We start from the raw sequence: 17,560 nt of genomic DNA on the forward strand, positions 1-17,560 counted from the left end.
AGACCAGTTTTCTTCCCATTATTACACAGCTGTCTCTAAGAACATGGATGGGCAGGGTTTTTTCTTCTTATTGTTTATGTATAATAAACACGAAGTCCAGAGAAACTAATTTGTTTAAGATCTCATGCTGATTAAGCATCAGAATAGGGACCAGAACACAGATCCCTTCTTCCTGGCCATGCTTCTTTTCATGATATCTTCCTGCTTTCCAGATGAGTGGAAAGGTTGAGTTTATTTCCCTACTTGTTTTATGTATGTTTTGAAAAGAAAGAATACTGTTTGAGAAGCAAAACTGGTCCTTAAGACTCAGTCTCTTTGGAGTGGTGGGTGATGGTAACACATTACCAGCCTATGAAAAAAAATTTTTTTTAAAATTAGGAACCTGACCTTGATGATGAAAGAAATGTGGAAGTAACTCCTGGAGAACAGGTACTTCGAAACACTAAAGAGCAGCGGGATCAGAAAAATCGGCTGAGAGAGATAGATGAAAAGCTGAGAATGATCAAGGAAAATGTGGTGAGTCTTTTTCATTTAAAGTTTAATTATTCCCAATGAATGTACTAACAAAATCTTTCCACTTTATTTGACTTTTTATGGCTGTTCATATGTGTTAAATCAGACAAGTGAATTTGTCAGTAAGAATTTAAGTAAAAGCTTAAAACATGACTCATAGGACTTAAAATGGTCTGTAATTTAAGTAACTCATACAACATAATAAACATGTAAAATGCTATTTGAAATCAGAATAATGATCCTTAATCCTACAAGGAGGTGGCAGAAATGAGCCTGACAGAGACACACATTTAATAGTTCTTCATAAAACCATCCTTCCATATTGAATTTATAGCTGAAATACTCCTACTTTTGTTGTAATATGCTAGTTACTAATTAAGTATTAATTTAATACATTCTAAATTCATTTGAGTCTATGTATTTTTCTTGCTCACAATTTAAACATACATTGTTATTGATGACAGAAAGCTCTTAAACTAACTAAATTGTTAGCTGGTTGATATTCTGAATGTTTTAAAAATGCCCTGTAATATTACAATTTATAAGCTATCCATAGGATGTTTCCAGTTGAACACTTGGCTTTTATCTAAAGCCAAAAATGAGAAGGCTGAACATGTGATTCTCCCTACATCCTTTCTTCCAGGGCTGGTCTTGCCAGAAGTACCCAATTTCTATCTCCTACTAAATTCCTCCATCTTGGGTGATCTTCAAGGCTTATTATATTTTAACCAGGATGGCTGATTTGTTGCCATATCCTGCCGTAGATTTCTATGATCTTTAAAAATGTTCTCTTTTTCCTTTTTGTCCCTACTTTCATTGCCCCTCTCTCAGAATTGTCACCTCGTGCTTAGCCACATATAACCTACTCTTTGTGGAAATTTTTTGCTTCCAAGGCACTCTTTCCTCCTCTCATTCCATTTTTCTATGCTGCTCCATGGGGGTAAGCATCAGGTATGTGATTTCATTAAGGTCTCAGCTTGTCATCACCCTGCCCCAAGAGTGCACAACAATCTTTTTTTTCGTTAAGTTTATTGGTACATTTTAGGTATACATCATTAGGAATTTGTATCTTTACCTGATACATCTTGGTTCTTATTTTTTCCCCATTCCCCTGCCCTTCCTTCAACTCCTTTACCCCTCCCTATTTACAAAGACTTTGTTTCCATTTTTTCCTTTCCCCTACCCCTCCCACTTCCCCTTCCCCTTTAGACCTTTTCTTTCTATTTCACATACCACAGCAATATATGTGCACACATGTTTATAGTGGCACAGTTTGTAATAGCTAAAAGTTGGAAACAGCCCAAATGCCCATCAACTGGAGACTGGATAAAGAAGATGTATTTTTTATTTTTAAAATAAAATGGGGTACTACTCAGCCAGAAAGAATGAGAGACTAGAGACATGTATAGCTAAATGGATGCACATTGAGGCCATACTCTTAAGTAAAATAAATAGGACACACATGTGTAGACACAACAATCTTGACTGAAACTCCAGAGGTTGTGTCCAGCTGATCTGCTCTTACCAGCTCTATTAGGGGCCTAATAGAGGTCTAGGGCCATCTGATGAGTGTCAGGCAGCTGATCTAAAGGGGATAAATGCATTTGACTTCTCTTTATGGCTCGTTTTTGTTTGTTCTCTGGGAAATTTCATGGGAATTATATTTGAGGGAGACCTTGATTTCTATTTTCCGTGGGTTTTTTCCCCTTTGAGTTTGTTCATAGGGTGAAGTGGAAGTAGGGACTTTTAGGACGTATAAAAGGGCTCGTTGTCAGTAGTTGTGGTGATTGTGATGGGATGCTATAAACTTGAGCCGACAGATGAGGTGTGGTTTGATTGGTTTTGGAAACACTGGCACTTCCTTTCACTATACACCTGCCAATCCAAGCCAGGCACAGCCTGTCGTTCTCCATAGTTCATTCTCCCAGCTTTCTGATTTCTGTGTGCCCTAGGTGCTGTGTCCCCTGCCCCCATTCCTGTAATGCTAACCTCTGAGGTCATGGTAGTAGGAAGTGGGGCTTTAGGGAGATGATTAGGTTGTGAAGGTGGAGTCCTTGTGAATGGGATTAGTGTTCTTATAAAACAGGCTCAAGGGAAACTATTCTCCCTTTTTACCATGTAAGAACATAGTGAGAAGGTGCCGCCCTATGAAACATATTAATAGGCCCTCATCAGATACTGAATCTACAGCCATCTTGTTTTGAACTTCCCAGCTCTAGAAATGTGAGAAACAAATTTCTGTTGTTTATAAGCAACACCAGTTCATGGTGTTGTTACAGAATTCCGAATGGACTAAGATAACTGACCCTTTATCATCTACCTTGAACATGTATTTGTTCTTTTCTGTCATGTCTCTACCATTATTTAATTTTGCACTCAAAACCTGGGTCCTTTAAAAAATTTTCATAATATTCCAATATTGTACAAAGTTTGGCTACACTTAAAGGAGTCAAATATCATTAATTGGTTGTTATCTATGTGGGAAAGAATAATAAGTTAATAGAGAAGAGAAATTGTTTAATAACAATTCTGAGCCAGAAACTGTTTCAAGTACTTTACAAATACTGGGTTATCTGATCTTCACAATGAAGTAAATACTACTGCTTTAACTTTATAGGTAAAAAAATGGAGGCAAAGAGAGTTGGCATAACATCCTCAAGGTAATGTAGCTCATAAGTGGAGGAGATAGGACTGAAATTGTTAGCTTTGGATAACTATGCTGTAATGCCTTTCTGATACATATTTGCTTTCTTTTCATGATTAATGTTTTTAACCACTTAACAGTTTACTCCAAGTGCACTCAGGCAGCGCATTTGTTTATGTGCTGATTATCCTGAGTATCACTCAGGCAGATGTCAATTCAACCAGTGGATTCTTGCATTGAATAAATTTGATAAAATTGTCATTTTTATATTTCTTATTATATTATCTTATAAAAATTAATGAAAAAATATGCAATGTTGGGTCATCCTGTGTTTAAATAAATGGACTGGTAAGTGGTTAAATTAAAATGTGATAAATTCATTGTAACCAGTAATATTCACTAGCAAAATGTTCAGACCCTTCTATATCAATTTTAATTCATAATTTGTGTTTTATAGTCAAAACTTTCAGAGGCTATTTTCTGTGTTTTTATTGCTTACCATTCCATAATAGCCCTATGGATTGATATAGTGTACCACATGTCCTGTTTCAAATTCTATAAAACTCACTGTTCCTCATAGACACCTAGGTACTTTTTGGATTAGGGATCTAAGACCTGAGTCCTTGTTTCAGTCTTATTAGTACCCTGCTGTGTTACCTTGAGTAAATCATTTAGTCTTTTAGACCTTTGGTTTCATTACTTTGAAATTAGGAGAGTAATGCTGGAGGACTTCTGTTCTTTTCCTTATGATTCTTGGCATACTTATTTTTGGTGAGAAGTGATATTATCAATAATAATATCTAAGGCTCAGTGTGTATATTTCCTAAATATTTGGTGCTAATTAACTGGCTTAAATCTTCTATTAAAATTATTTTTGGTTTACTAACACTTTTTATAAAGGAGAATGAAGATTGTCTTTTATATAATAAAAAAATTAGTCTACTGCTCACCAAGGAGAGAGTATGGTTTTGAATGATAGATTCTAGAAATCACTGATTTTACAGTTTTATCCTGTTCTTGGTCCTGCAATGGAGCACCTTTCAGGATCCCTGGTTTGGGTAAAACAAGTTAAATATGTGGCCATTGAATTAGTGATTTGAGGGTCAAACCCATATACACTCTTAGGGACTTGAAAGAATGAGCTAAGGGTAGTGTCAGAGCCCTGGAGGCCACAGCTGGAGACACCTGGATTCCAAAATTGATTTGTCAATAAAGACAGGAAAAATGACTTAGTTCTGTGTTTCATTTGGGTGGCTGTGGTTGCCAGTGCACATTTGTGTGGCTCCAGATTAGTCAAGGAAGTGGAATTCGGTTCATTCTGTAAGTAGTGGTAATATTGTTGGTATCAATGGACCTAGCTTTTAGGAGGTGGAAGAGGTAGACACAGTGAAATAAGGTTGAACCTCACAAACTTCATGTGAAATTCAGTAGGCACACCCTGTAAAGCAGACAGAAGACAACCCAAGGGGACAGTCTCTCCATCCTTGCCATCCAAGTGGCAAATGGTCTCTGCTATCTATAACCCCTGATTTTTCCATGCAGCTCACAGAGATGCTTTCAATTGTTTAGGGTGCTCTACATGTTTCTCTGGCATCCAATCTCCTAAATCTACTCTACTTTAATAGTACTCCTCTGAGTTATAGTCCTTTGATATGAGGTTCTATTCATGGGACATCGCTGTTAAGAGCCAGACTACTTGAGTTTGAATCTCAACTCTGTATTTATCAGCTATGTGACATTGGTCTGGTCACCCGATATTTCTGCGCTTCCGTTCCCTTGTCTATAGAAAGGAGGTAATTATGATTACTATCTACCTTATAGTACTATTATGAAGATTAAATTTACATATATATGGAGATTAAATTTGTGTATGTTTATATATATAAATATAACCTCCATATATATTTATATATAAATATAAAATATTTCAGGATAGGGATGGGAAGATGTAGTGTAAAGGGTAAAAATAGAGGATGGAGGAATGATCCCTGGAGAAGAGCCAAGATGCCCTTTGTCCTTTTCATGACTGGGATGAAAGAAAGGAAGGGTGGGCCAAGAAAGGCAAGTTTAGAGATGAAGAGAGGTTAAGCTTGAATGATAGGTACTTTGGGGTTAGAGATCAAATGGTGTGATCAGGGTGAGATGGTAGAGTGGGGACTGGAGAAGAACAAGCAAGGCTTGGCCTAGGCCCCTGAGGATGCAGGGTTGAATGTGAAGAAGAAGGTTGAATGTGAGTGTGAATGGAAGCCCCAGCTGTGAAATGAAGCCAGCTAGCAAGGCTTGAAGACTTCTCTGATCTCTCTCACAACCCCTCCAGAGCATGGAGCTCCAGAGGTTCTGAGCTGAGGCCAAGGGGGAGGAGAGGTTGGGGGACTGCAAGGAAGATCAAGGGGTAAGAGAACTGGGGGTACTTATGAGAGCATAGCTGGAAAAAACAGATGTAGTATGTGTACCCTAGATATCACTGGGCCCCCTTTGATCAGTTGACCCAACTTCATAACTTATTGTACATACACAGGACAGAATACCATACAGCTATCAAAAGACCGAGATAGGTTTTACGTATCCTGAGAAGATGTCTGTGATACAGTATTAAGGAAAAAGAGCCTGTTGCCTAAAGACAGTGATTACTCTGATTCTATTTTTATATGAAAAAGTCATAGAAAAGTCCTGGAACAATAGATACGAAGTACTCAACAGTGATCACTGTTAGTAGATAGATGGAGAGGCGAGGGAAGGAAGTTCATTTTTTGTGATACACACTATTGGAAAGGAAAAGTGTGTTGAGATATGAGTGATTTTTCTATCATTTATGTTTTTCTGTTTCTCAGACTTCCTGTTATATACTCATGTATTGCATTTGTAAATAGAACAAACTAATATTTAAAAACACAGGAAGCATTGATGTATGCAAAAGATCACTACCTCTTGTTTCTCAATAGGTAATCTTTGTACATTTAAAAACATAGAGTGCTTCATCACACTACTTTTAGACACTGTGCACACTTGGCAGACCAGAAAATATAACAACAGTGTGTCACAATTACATGGGGAGTAGGAGTGGTATGGTAGGAATAGCAGTGTTTGAACATTACTGATAGCTTTTCAAACTGGTTGTATATATATATATGTATATACATATATATATATATACAATTTATTTGACTGAACTGCCATATACTGACTTCCACTTATTTTGATACCTGTGTGTTGGTGGTACAGTGGTGAGCATAGCTGCCCTCCATTTATTTTTTGCCTATGGTGATTTAGAGGATCTTTAAGCCAGTGTAAATATTTCATAAATATTTGGCCATTTGGGTATACACATGCACAATACCTCACATCTTTTAGCAAGAAAAACACTGAAGAGTAGAGACCTGACACAATTAACTAGGTACAATGAGAGTCTGCTCCAGATATTTTTTTCTCTGAGGTAAAGGCACCACATACCTGTTCAATTAAGAAAACCATCCTTAAAACACAGGATGATTTTTTTATTTTTAAGTAGGGCCTAGAACACTTAGCTGCCAATTAGGTGCTGAATGGCAGAGCTACATCCCCAGCTAGGGAAATGGTTCCAACAACTCAGGCTCCTTCCCATTGGTTCTCACAGAGTGTTCTTCTCTGGGCCAGGCAGCTCGATGCTTCAGTTGAACCCAAGTACCTTTCTCTTTGACTTCCTTCTTTTTCTGATCATTTTCCTTGACAAATTTTAGGAAGCTGTCTCGACTCTTTGAGTGTTTAATATCCTCAATATGCACATTAATCCTCTTGGCAAGTATCTGGCGCTTAACTTGCTTGTTTACAACAATGCCAACAGCATGCTGGGTAACCTTGTAGACTCTTCCAGTTTTGCCATGGTAACATTTATGTGGCATTCCTTTTTGAACAGTACCCATTCCTTTGATGTCTACAATTTCACCCTTTTTGTAGATCTGCATGTATGTTGCCAAAGGAACATGTTTTCTAAAAGGCCTAGAGAACATATGCTGGGTTCCCTTCATCTTTCCCTTTGTGTTTGTCATTTTGGCAAATTACTGGAAGATGATGGTTCCGGCAGAAGGGCAAACAGATTATATTTTTCCCTGGAAAGCAATTGGTTAATAAATAAACCAATGACTATATTATTATGTATATTTATTTTATTTTGTTGTGGTGCTAATGATTAAACCCAGGGTTTTGTGCATGGTAGGAAAGCACTCTACCTCTGAACTGTACCCCCAGCCCTTATTTGTATCTAATTCTACCTTTAGCAATTTTTCCAAAGAAAATACTAAAGAAAAACCAAACCAAATTAAACAGGCAACAACTTAAATGTTCTCAAATAAATGAATACCAGAGTGCTTTACACATATTAATGCATATAATACTATGGTAGGGTGATAAAAATGACAAGTACAGGACTTTGTCAGTGTGAGACTTTGAATTTTTTTTTTTTTAGTACTGTGGATTAAGACCAGGGCCTTCACACTGAGCTACATTCTCAGTCTTTTTAAAAAAAATTTTGAAACAAGGTCTTGCTAAGTCACTGAGTTTCCCAGGCAGGGCTTGAACCTGTGACCCTCTTGCCTCAGCCTACCTGAGTGCTGGGATTACAGGTGTGTACCACTGTGCCCTGCTGGAATTCTTGATACAATACATAAAAGAATATTTAAGATAGATTTTATCAACTATACATACAGACATACTGTATATATCCTGTAGATACATACATAGTATATATATATATATAGTGTTACTAGTTTAGCATTACTAGAGTTTTTCCATGTTTTATTAGGTTGCTGATTTTCCTAAAGAATGAGGAGTCATAATAGAGACCAGTTTTTATTTCATTGTTTTATTTAGAGATGTATTGACCCATTAATGTAATGATGGCTTTCTTGAATAAACAGTAACAATTCATGTTTTGTCTAATTTTTTGAGATATTGAGCATTCTACTGTGATAATAAGTGTTCTTTTTAAAAATAAATAAAGTATAACTTATTGAGTGAGGTAAAAATACCTTTGACGAAGTTATATAATAATTCTACCTTTCACAAACCAGAAGATTTCAATTTGAGTTTTTGCATTTTCAAAGAATCAACAATCTGACTTTTATCTCATTGAACCTCTTAATGGTAAAGTACTCTCAAAGCTGTTTTGTTAGTATTGTTAGGAAAAGCTTTCTATGGTTCAAATCATTCCAAATGCCTTACCCACACTTCTTAGGACTTGATTGTGTTTCCTTTTGATTCTCAGTTTGAAGTTCGCTCATGATTTTCATGATTTAAAGTCTCAACTATTTCTTCCCACATTCTTTCCCTTTCTGGTTGCCTGGAAACCACCTAGCTTGGCCTTGTTTGGTGAATTGCATTATTGCTGCATCAGAATGTTTTGCACCCTATGCCCTGTTGCTGAGCATTGCCAATAAGAATGTGATTCACAAAGGAGGGTAAATCCCTGTGTTCTATTCTTATTTTGACATGCTTTTGTCATTTAACATGGTGTAAGAATATATGGTCCCAGGTCAGAAGGCTAGGAGATTCCTTCTGCTCAGAGAGTGGTTGGAGGACCCACCTTCAATTGTTGAACATGCTGTGGAATCAGAATTGTAGAATGTAAGAGTTGAAGGGGCCTTTGAGGTGAGATGAGCTGGTTCTGTGGATTAGAAACAAAGTATTGAATTGTTAAATGATTTTTCAGAAACTCCCAAATAGTTAGCAGGAGACTGACACCCAAATCTGTGAAGTTCTCAATAAATTCAACCTCTGTAAATCACATCTGCATGGTTCAGGCAATTTTGAGCTAAGATATGTGGCTGTTTACAAAGATGAGCCTCATTTTAAAGTCTTTAAGCTCTTACCAGTCGCATATATATCTTTTTTTTTGGTACCAGGGATTGAATTCAGGACCTTGAGAGGCAGGCAGTGGTACCACTGAGCTAAATCCTGGCCCCAGATATACATCTTTTTAGAAGTAAACCACCATACAAATTTGACCTGTTTGTGGTTAAACAGAAAGACCAACTAGGGATGCTTTGGTATTCATACATTAGTAATGAGGGCCTGACTTGGAAAAGTAGTTATTCTCTTCCTGGTGTCATTGTTCAGACCTATAGAAATTCGTTCTTTTTTTTTTCATTTGTAACAGCTTTTAGGAAGTGCATAAAATAACACTGGCAGATAAAATTGATACTTTTATAGTATACAACCTTAGTCCTTCTGTAGATGATGGTGGGTATGTGCAATAATGTTAAAAATATCTGGTTGTAAAATTTTGAGAAGGAGATTTTTACACTGACAGTTAAATACACTGTATTTGTCTTCATAATCACATTTTTGAAACAGGTAGAACATAAAATTTACAGAAGCACTTGTTTGTATATTTCTACATCATTTGACGGAGAAATCTTGATAAAACTTGCAACTGAATATTATTCAGTGGCTGAAAAACAACATAGAAGTCGTGGCTGGTATTCATGAATTATTCCAGAATGAATAAAGGAGCCAGTTGCTTTTTTAATACATATTGGTTATGTACTATTTTAAAATATACAAGGATAAATTGAAAGCATTATTAGTCAGAGTGCTTTAGAAAGAAGATGTCTCAGTCATTTTCTTCATTGTGGGGACAAAATACCCAATACCTGAAATTTAAAGCAAGGAGGGTTTATTTTGGCTCACAGTTTATAGAGATTTCAGTCCATAGTCAGCTGGCTTGTAGGTAGGGCAGCATGGCACAGAGGCATGATGGAGGAGAGCTACTCATGGCATGGCAGACAGGAAGCAGAGACAGAGACAAGAGAGGAGCCGAGGAGAGCTGCCCCTAGTACTGAGGAAGAGGTGAGCCTTCCAGGCTATGGTACCACTGCCCCCAGTGCCAAGGAGGTGAGTGGCACAGGTGTCAGCAGCACCCCCTCATTGAAATGAGAAGACACGTAAACAAAGCTCAAAATCAGACTTCTAGATCACCTAAAGCAACCCCAAAAGAAAATGAGATGGAACAATCTGATACCCAACCACCTGGATTCCTTGAACTGGCAACAAAACAGGTTTTGGAAGAAATGACATCAGAAATAATTTCTCAGATATCAGCAGAGATTGTGTCCGTAGTGCTAGACATGATTAATGAATCTAGAGAAGACACAGATAAAAAAAATAGAGGAGCTGAGGAAAATGATAGAATCCTAACATAGGAAACAAATGGAATCCATAAAACAGATGCAAGCAGATTTCCAGGAGATTAAAAACTCCATTGAAAGTTTACACAGCAGAATGAACCAATGTGAGGACAGAATCTCAGATATAAAAGATAAGATTGCAATTAGTGACCAGGAAAAGAAAAATTTCTTTAAAATTGTAAGGGGCCGAATCAGCCCATGCCCCGGCAACAATCCACTGGACCCCCCCCCCCCACTCCTCTGTACAGCCACCTGGTTCCACATTACAAAGACGCAGAGGACACCAGATCACCAGACCACGGGCAGAGAAGCTCAGGCAGTCCCAGAACCCAGAAGGAAGGTCCCCGCCTCCATCCCAGGCTACTAGGGCAGAGAAGCTCAGCCGGTCCCAGAACCCAGAAGGAAGCTCCCCCGCTGCCATCCCAGGCTCCTAGGGCAGAGAAGGTGAGCTGGTCCCAGCACCCGTAAGGAAGCTCCCTGCCTCCATCCCAGGCTCCTAGGGCGGAGAAGCTCAGCCGGTCCCAGCACCTGAAAGGAAGCTCCCTTGCTGCCATGCCAGGCTCCTAGGGCAGAGAAGGTGAGCCTGACCCAGCACCTGGAAGGAAGCTCCCTAGGGAAGGTGAGCTGTGTGGGTGCCAGAAGCACCCCCTCCCCCTGTGGAAAAGAGAAAACACATAAGCAAGCCTCAAAAACAGAGTTCCAGATCATCTACAGCAACCCCAAAGGGAAATGAGATGGAACAATCTGATACTCAACCACCTGGACTCTCCGAACTGGCAACAAAAGAAGATTTGGGAAAAATGAAATCAGAAATAATTACTCAGATAACAGCAAAGATTGTGCTCATGGTGCAAGACATGATTAATAAATCTAGAGAGGACACAGATGAAAAAATAGAGGATCTGAGGAACATGATGGAATCCCAACATAGGAAACAAATGGAATCCATAAAATAGATACAAACAGATTTCCAAGAGATTAAAAACTCCATCAAAAGTTTGTGCAGCAGAATGAACCAATGTGAGGATAGAATTTCACATATAGAAGATAAGATTGCAATTAGTGACCAGGAAAATAAAAATTGCTTTAAAATTGTATGGGAACATGAGAAATCAATCCAGCAACTGCTAGACGATGGAAAGAAGAATAACATAAGACTGACTGGAGTCAATGAAGAAACAGGAGAGAGTGCAGATGACATAAAAAAACCCATCCACAAAAGTGATGGCAGAAAACTTCCCAAGGAGGGGAAAAGAACTTGGCATACAGATAAGTGAGGCATATAGGACTCCAGCTAGCCTTGATCAAAAAGAATCTACACATAGGCATATAATAGTTAGGATTCCAGAAATCCAACAGAAGAACAAAATTCTACAAGCAGTGAGAGAAAAGAAACAAATCACATACAAAGGAAAGCCCATCAGAATCACAGCAGACTTCTCAATGCAAACCCTCCAGGCAAGAAGATCTTGGAGTGATGTATTTCAAGCCCTAAAGGAAAACAGCCTCCAACCCAGATTGATGTACTTGCAAAACTATCTTTCAAAATTGATGGAGAAATAAGATACTTTCATGATAAAGAGCACCTTAGGAAGTTCATGAATACCAAACCAGCATGCCAAAAAATTTTAAACAATATCCTAGGAAAAGACAATGAGGATCACAAACCTAGGCAGCCCAGCAGAATGAATCCATTGGGCATGACAAGAAATTAAAGCAAAGGGGGAGAATCCAACAAAAAGAAAAAGTCATGACAATGATAACTCAATATGTATTAGTTATAACCATCAGTGTTAACAGCCTCAATTCACCAATCAAAAAAAAAATAGACTGGCAGAATGGGTCCAGAAGCAAAATCCAACAATATGCTGCATACAAGAAACACACTTAATTCACAAAGAAACTCACAGACTGAAAGTTAAAGGGTGGAAAACAATACTCCATGTGACAGGAACCTGAAAAAAAGCAGGAGTAGCTATCCTCTTTGCAGACCAAGTGGATTTCAAATCAATACTGATTAAGAGAGACAAAGAAGGACACTACATCCTTGTAAGGGAACAGTCGAACAGGAAGAGATGACAATCATAAATATACATGCACCAAACACTAGTGCACCCAACTATATAAAACTAATACTAATGGACATGAAAAAATCATATAAGCACTAATACAGTAGTAGTGGGGGACCTCAATACCCCACTGTCACAAATAGATAGATCACCTAGATAAAAAACAAGCAATGAAATACTAGAACTCAATCGAACTCTTGAACAAATGAACTTAACATGTTTATAGAGTGTTCCACCCCACAAAATCAGAATACACATTCTTTTCAGCTGCACATGGGTCCTTCTCCAAAATAGACCACATACTCACTCATAGAACATGTTTAAGTAAGTGCAAAGGAATTGAAGTTATCCCCTGTATATTATCAGACCATAGTGCGATGAAATTGGAGATCAATAGCAAAAGAAACCGCAAAAATTTCATAAACACATGAAAATTGAACAACACACTTCTGAATAACCAATGGGTCACAGAGGAAATTAAAGAAGAAATCAGACAGTTCCTACAGTTAAATGACAATGACAATACAACATATCGGAATCTATGGGACACAATGAAAGCAATTTTACGAGGGAAATTCATAGCAGTGAATACGCATATTACGAAAACAGAATGAGCACATTTAAACAACCTGATGCTGAACCTCAAGATTCTAGAAAAAAAAAAGCAGGACAAACCCAAAGCTCATACAAGAGAGGAAATTATAAAGATCAGAGCAGAAATCAATGCAATGGAGACTAAGATAGTGATACAAAAAGTCAATGAAGCCAAGAGTTTGTTCTTTGAAAGAATAAACAAAATTGACAAACCTTTAGCCAACCTTATCAGCAAAAGGAAAGAAAAGGCCTAAATCTATGCAATTAGGAATGAAAAGGATGAAATTACAATGACCCAGCAGAAATCCAAAGGATCATCAATACCTACTTTGAGAACCTATAAGCCAATAAGATGGAAAACACAGAATGGACAGATTCCTAGATACATATGAATTATCATAGTTGAATGAAGAAGACCTAAAATTTCTAAACAACCCAATATCAATCAATGAAATTGAAAATCTAATTAAAAACTTACCAACTAAGAAAAGCCGGGATTCTAATGGCTTTAATGCCAAATTCTACAAGACATTTAGAGAGGAACACACAAAAACCAATAGCTTTCCTCTACACGAACAACAGACTCAGTGAGAAAGAAATAGGGCAAACAATTCCTTTCACAATGGCATCCAAAAAAACCTGAAATATCTAGGAATCAACCTAAAAAAAAATCAAAGACCTCTTCTTTGAAAACTATAGCACTCTGAAAGGAGAGATTGAATGTGATATTAGAAAATGGAAAGACATCCCTTGCTCCTGAGTAGGAAGAATCAACATAGTGAAAATGGCCATACTTCCAAAACTGGTACATAGCTTCAATGCAATCCCAATTGAAATTCTAACAGCATACTTCACAGACCTTGAGAAAATAATCCAAAAATTCATTTGGAACAAGAAGGGACCTAGACTACCAAAAGCAATTCTAGGCAACAGAGACATGACAGTGGGTATTACAACTCCCAACTTGAAACTATACTACAAAGCTACTGTGATAAAAAAAACAGCATGGTACTGGCAAACAAGCAGACCTGAGAACCAGTGGAACAGATTAGAAGATGCAGAAACAATTCCGGACACACTCAGCTACTTCATCTTTGACAAAGGAGCCAAACACCCTCACTAGAGGAAAGATAGCCTCTTTAATAAATGCTGCTGGAAAAATTGGGTTTCAACTTGCCAAAGATTAAAAGTAGACCTATGTCTCTCACCATGCACGAAACTAAAATCAAAATGGATTAAAGATCTAAATATTAAAATAGTATAACAACTCTTGAACAATTCTTTCCCAAGGGAGGTGTTACTTGTATTTGCATGTAGTCTTTAATTCTTTCACCAGGTTTATTTATTTTTTTTGTCAGCTATAGCCAATTTCTAAAAACCTTTAGATCCTAGAGCTACAGTAGTTTCCTGATCTGTGGTTTTACTTTCAATTATTCTTCGTCAACTGTGATCCAAAACTATTAAATGGAAAAATTCTGAAAATAAATCATGCATATGTTTTAAATTAGATATTGTTCTGTGTAGCATGATGAAATCTTGGGCCATCTTGATCTACCCTACTTGGGAGGTCTGTTGTCCTTTTATCTAGAGTATCCACACTATACACCACCCACCCCTTAGTCATTTTGGGTAGTGGGCATCTTGATTATCAGCTCATCTGTTGCAAAATCACAGTGCTTATGCACAGGCAACCCTTTATTACTTAATAATGGCCTTAGAGTACAAGAGTAGTTGTTACGGTTCAGATTTAGAATGTCCACCAAAATTCTCATGTTGAGAGGTGGGGTTTGTTCAGAAGTGGACAGCCACAGGAGGTAACATTTGGAAGGATATTTCTTGTCCCTGGCTCCTCCCTCTCTCTCTGCTTCCTGGGTGTCATGATGTGAGCAGCTTTCTCCCCTGAGCCCTTCCACTGTCCTTTGTGCCTTGGAGCTAGCCAGCTTTGGACTAACTCCTCAAAACACTGTGAGTCAAAGTAAACCTCTCTCCCTTAAATATGTGGGTGTTGGGTGTTGTGTTTCAGGAGTGGGAAAGTAAGATAGTGATGCTGTTGGCAGTTTGGATGTTGCCAAAAGAGAGGCCATAAAGTGCTTCCTTTTCTTTTTCTGGAAGGCTGAGGTATGAGGACCACCCTGAGCTTGAGCCATGTAGCCTGGCTACATAGTGAAACCTTGTCTCAAAAAAAAGGCTTTTAAAAAAAATATGAAGAGATGAAAATTCTCAATACGGAAAGAAAAAAAATCATATGCTGAGGTTGCTAAGATCTGCAGTAAAAACAAATCTATCCCTGAAATCATGAAGAAGGAAAAAAATTTGTGGTAGTTTTGCTGTTGCACCTTAAACAACAGAAGTTGAGGCCACAGTGTATGAAAAATGCTTGTACTTCACAGGCTGTGTATTTATCATATGAAAATTCTATTTTGAAAAATTATTTAATCGATTTCTCATCCAGATCACTTGTTGACTTAAATTTATGTTTACATTGGGTTTAATATATAGAAAATATAAAGAGACATAGCATAATAGTAAAGCAAGATGTATATTTCTGTGGAGCAGAAGTGTGATAGAAATGTACAGCCTAGCAGGACCTAGCTGGGAGTGGGACTAACGTGAGTCAGGGCACCAGACCAGGGCCCATCGGGAGGGACAGAGAGCCAGGAGGGGTTTTCATGGCTGCAGAAGGAAGCTGGAAAAGCTGAAACAACCTGAAAGTACTGCCTGGGATTTTGAGTTATGTGAAGTTTGATACTTAGAAATAGGAGAAAACATGGCCTTCCAGGAAGCTCCTGTGCTAATCTCTGTATGCGTGAGTTCTAGTTTTAGCTAGATAGCAGACTAAATATTTGGAGAAACTCTGCTTAGGGGAGCAAGTCAATACATGCTGTATTTAAAAGTTCATGGGAGATAGAATATGGTAATTCAGTACATGTAACATTGAAATCAGTAATAAGCACTTCTGTCTCCTCAAACGTTATTGTGTGTTGGGAACTTTTGTACTCTTGTAGTTATTTTGAAAAGTGTCATAGATTATAATTACCCCATGTGTGACAGGAATTCACAATTCCTCTTATCTAACTGTGTTGGGTACCCCTTGTCTAACTTCCTCTTTGTTCCCCTTCCCTTGCCTAGTCTCTTGTGAGTACTATTCCACCCTGCTTTTCTTTTCTTTTTTTTTCTGGAAAAGGTAGACTTTTAATAATTGTTCTTATCACCAGGTTGTCATGCAGTTACAAAGTGGTTAGATATTTCTGAAAGGACATTGTTAAAAAAAACAAAGGTGCTCATCTTTTCATAAATAATATGTAGTACTCCATTGGGACACTACATACAGTTCAAAGGGTCCTGGCCAAGTAATTCCGCCCCAAAAGCAGTCCTCTGGGCACATCAGCCTGCTGTGAAGGGGGCAGGTGCAGAATGCAGAAATCGAGGCCAGGCTGGGGCCCCACAGTGTTCAGAGTTAGCCAGACTCCAAATACGGAGCCCAAGTGGTCTTTTCTGGGACCCTTTTCTTGAATTATGGTTTAATTAGTCGACACAATAGGTCTTCAGAGGGAGGGAACGAGTAATTACTGTGTTAAGGAGGTTACTGTATTCTTCGGCTATGTGTCATAATTGTAGTTAGCAAAGTCTGACAGTTAACAAAAACAGCCTCCTTGGCTGCAGGTGTGAAGACAGCTCTCCATCCGGCTTTGTAGTTCCTGCTGGACAATACATGATTGATAAGCTATAAATGATACTGCTTTCTTAGAAAAATACTAGCTTTCTTCATTTACTATGTTTATAGTAAAACATTGTTTTTGTATAGTAAACATTGTTCTCTGCTTGAGTCAAGGTTAGGCTTGTTAAGTGATTAAAGGCAATTTTATGACAGCAGCATGTACTTATTTTATTCTAAAGGAATAAAATGTGCAAGAGGAACAGCTTTTATTTTTCTTTGGAACTTGTAAAACTGAGTTATTTTGTTGGTATAAAATACCAGTAACTCACTTGAGGACCATGCCACCTTCTGAAAATGCCATACGCTACATCTTACGTGTGTCAAAGCTACAGCTCATTTGGACTTGCCTGGAGCAGCCCTGCAGCCCTGAGCGACTGCTCCTGCTGCCATCCTGGTCAGCACTGGCTGGGCTGGGAGCCCTGGAGTAAGGTGACACAGACGGGGGCGGGCTGGCTTTGTAGTTCCGGGTAAAATGCCTGTGTGGCTCCCTCCCACAGCTGGTGTATGCTCCCTAGCCGTATCTTCCTTCCTCCAAAGGAGCTGATTCGGCTTGTCTGGTTGGGAATGTGTCCATTACCTATTGAGTCATGGGAAAGATCGCCGCAGTTATGAGTAAACTGAGAGGTCTGCAGAAGGTACAGGTGGAGGGGTAGTGAGGCAGCTGGCCGCCAGCATCTATGTGAAGGTCATGCGGCTTCACTGCACACTTTGAAGAGTTTCTCAATGGCGTTGACATAGGCAGCCGTTCTCAGGTCCAAGGCAGGTTATACTTGTGGGATGTGCGTGTGATTTGCCTGGAGAACAATCCCGCTCGCCTGTGCTCATGTCCAGGGCAGGCACGGCAGTGCCAGGACTGAAAATA

The 17,560-nt window shown here is 38.5% G+C and overlaps 1 protein-coding gene across 2 annotated transcripts in view; it reads left to right on the forward strand.

The window, feature by feature from the left end:
* Positions 1 to 17,560, forward strand: part of Fsip1 (fibrous sheath interacting protein 1) — a 202,743-nt gene that overhangs the window by 62,742 nt on the left and 122,441 nt on the right. For both annotated transcript variants that reach the window (XM_004861529.3, XM_087207519.1), the window contains one exon: positions 379 to 516. In XM_004861529.3, coding sequence (XP_004861586.1) covers positions 379 to 516 — 138 coding nt within the window. The remainder of the gene's footprint in view (positions 1 to 378; positions 517 to 17,560) is intronic.

This window comes from Heterocephalus glaber, unplaced genomic scaffold, assembly GCF_053883595.1.
Source record: "Heterocephalus glaber isolate CG9 unplaced genomic scaffold, H.glaber_assembly_v1.0 deba00000809, whole genome shotgun sequence".
In the NCBI taxonomy this organism is placed as follows: domain Eukaryota; kingdom Metazoa; phylum Chordata; class Mammalia; order Rodentia; family Bathyergidae; genus Heterocephalus; species Heterocephalus glaber.